At 66.1% G+C, this 1,799-nt stretch overlaps 1 protein-coding gene across 1 annotated transcript in view; it reads left to right on the top strand.

Annotated features, from left to right (window-relative positions):
* The window catches only part of PIEZO1 (piezo type mechanosensitive ion channel component 1), a 17,391-nt gene that overhangs the window by 4,003 nt on the left and 11,589 nt on the right, over positions 1-1,799 (top strand). Inside the window, 6 exon segments of the mRNA XM_035895189.1 lie at positions 80-277; positions 373-521; positions 723-902; positions 979-1,067; positions 1,490-1,647; positions 1,722-1,793. Coding sequence (XP_035751082.1) covers positions 80-277; positions 373-521; positions 723-902; positions 979-1,067; positions 1,490-1,647; positions 1,722-1,793 — 846 coding nt within the window.

The following is a 1,799-nucleotide window of genomic DNA, read 5'->3' on the forward strand; positions in this document are numbered from 1 at the left end:
CGCGGGGGTGCGGGGCCCCGGGGGGGGGCGCCTGCCGGGGAGGGGGGGACACGCGGGTCCCCCCGCCGGCTGCCTGCAGCCCCCTCCCTGCCCTGCAGAGCCCAGCCGGCAGCGGGACGTGCTGAAGGTGCTGGGGGACCTGGTGCGGGATTTCTACGCCAAATACTGGATCTGTGTCTGCGCCGGCATGTTCATCGTGGTGAGCTTCGCCGGGCGCCTCGTCGTCTACAAGATCGTCTACATGTTCCTCTTCCTCCTCTGCCTCACCCTCTTCCAGGTAGGGGGGCCAGGGACCCCTACCCGTCCCCATCCCCATCCCCTGCGTGGCCCTGCTGATGTCCCCGTGCCCCGCTGACGTCCCCGTCCCCGCAGGTGTACTACAGCCTGTGGCGCAAGGTGCTGAAGGGCTTCTGGTGGCTGGTGGTGGCGTACACCATGCTGGTGCTCATCGCCGTCTACACCTTCCAGTTCGAGGACTTCCCCATGTACTGGAGGAACCTGACGGGCCTCACCGATGAGCAGTGAGTGTCCCCAAGCCACCACGGGATCTCTGCTGCTGCCACCGGCCCCGTGGTGGCACGGAGGGCATGGCTGAGGGATGCATTGCACGTGGGGAAACTGAGGCACGGGGGGAGGTGGGGTTGGAGCCCCGTGTGCCAGCTTGATGCCTGTGCAGGGTGGGATGGATGCAGCCCCACGCTGACCCTCTCCTCCCTGCCCAGGCTGGGTGACCTGGGCCTGGAGCAGTTCAGCGTCTCCGAGCTCTTCTCCAGCACCCTCATCCCAGGCTTCTTCCTCCTGGCCTGCATCCTCCAGCTCCATTACTTCCACCGTCGGTTCATGCACATCACCGACCTGGAGCACATCCCTGCTGCCACCCCGCCACCCCGCCACATCCCCAGGTAGGGCTCTGTGCTGGGGTGACCCCCCCTGGCACCCCGAGCCCCCTGTCCCCATGCTGAGCCTTCTTCCTCGCAGACCCGAGGAGCTGCACGGGAGCCGGCTGCTGCGGGATGCTGCCGCTGCTGAGAGCGCCGGGATGGGCGACTCCGACACCATGACACAGGGTACCGGGTGGGGACAGGGTGCTGGGAAGGGGCTGGGGATGCATTGGGGTGTCCTTCAAGCCAGGATGGGGTAGGAGGATGCAGAGATGGATTGGGGCATCCTCCAAGCCAGGAAGGGGCTGGCTGGGATAGTGCTGGGATGGGCTGGGGTGTCCTCTGAGCCTGGGAGGGTATGGGGATGGGTTGGGGTGTCCTCTGAGTCAGGACAGGGTTGGGAGGGTATGAAGATGGATTGGGGTATCCTCCAAGTCTGGGAGGGTATGGTGATGGGTTGGGGTGTCCTGAGCCAGGAAAGGGGACTGGGAGGGTGCAGGGATGGGTTGGGGTGTCCTCTGAGCCTGGGGAGGGTACAGAGATGGGTTGGGGTGTCCTCTGAGCCAGAGTGGCTGCAAGGGTGTCCATGACAGTCCACGTCCCCACAGCACCCACCAAATGGGGGCTGGTGCTGGAGCGCCTGATGGTGCTGGGCTGGACCTTCTCGGAGATGCTGACCCGCGGACAGGTCTTTGTGGGACGCCTGCTGGAGCTCCATGTCCTCAAGCTGGTGGCTCTCTACACCGTCTGGGTGGCCCTGCAGGAGGTACCAGCCTCAGGACACTGGGGTGGGGAGGGTCGGCCGGGCACGCTGGGGTGCTGACGCGGCCGCTGCCCCAGGTATCGCTGATGAACTTCTTGCTGGTGCTGCTGTGGGCCTTCGCCATGCCCTACTGTCGCTTCCGCCACCTGGCCCCC

The sequence above is a fragment of the Egretta garzetta genome, unplaced genomic scaffold (assembly GCF_000687185.1).
Source record: "Egretta garzetta isolate BGI_Z169 unplaced genomic scaffold, ASM68718v1 scaffold395, whole genome shotgun sequence".
Classification (NCBI taxonomy): domain Eukaryota; kingdom Metazoa; phylum Chordata; class Aves; order Pelecaniformes; family Ardeidae; genus Egretta; species Egretta garzetta.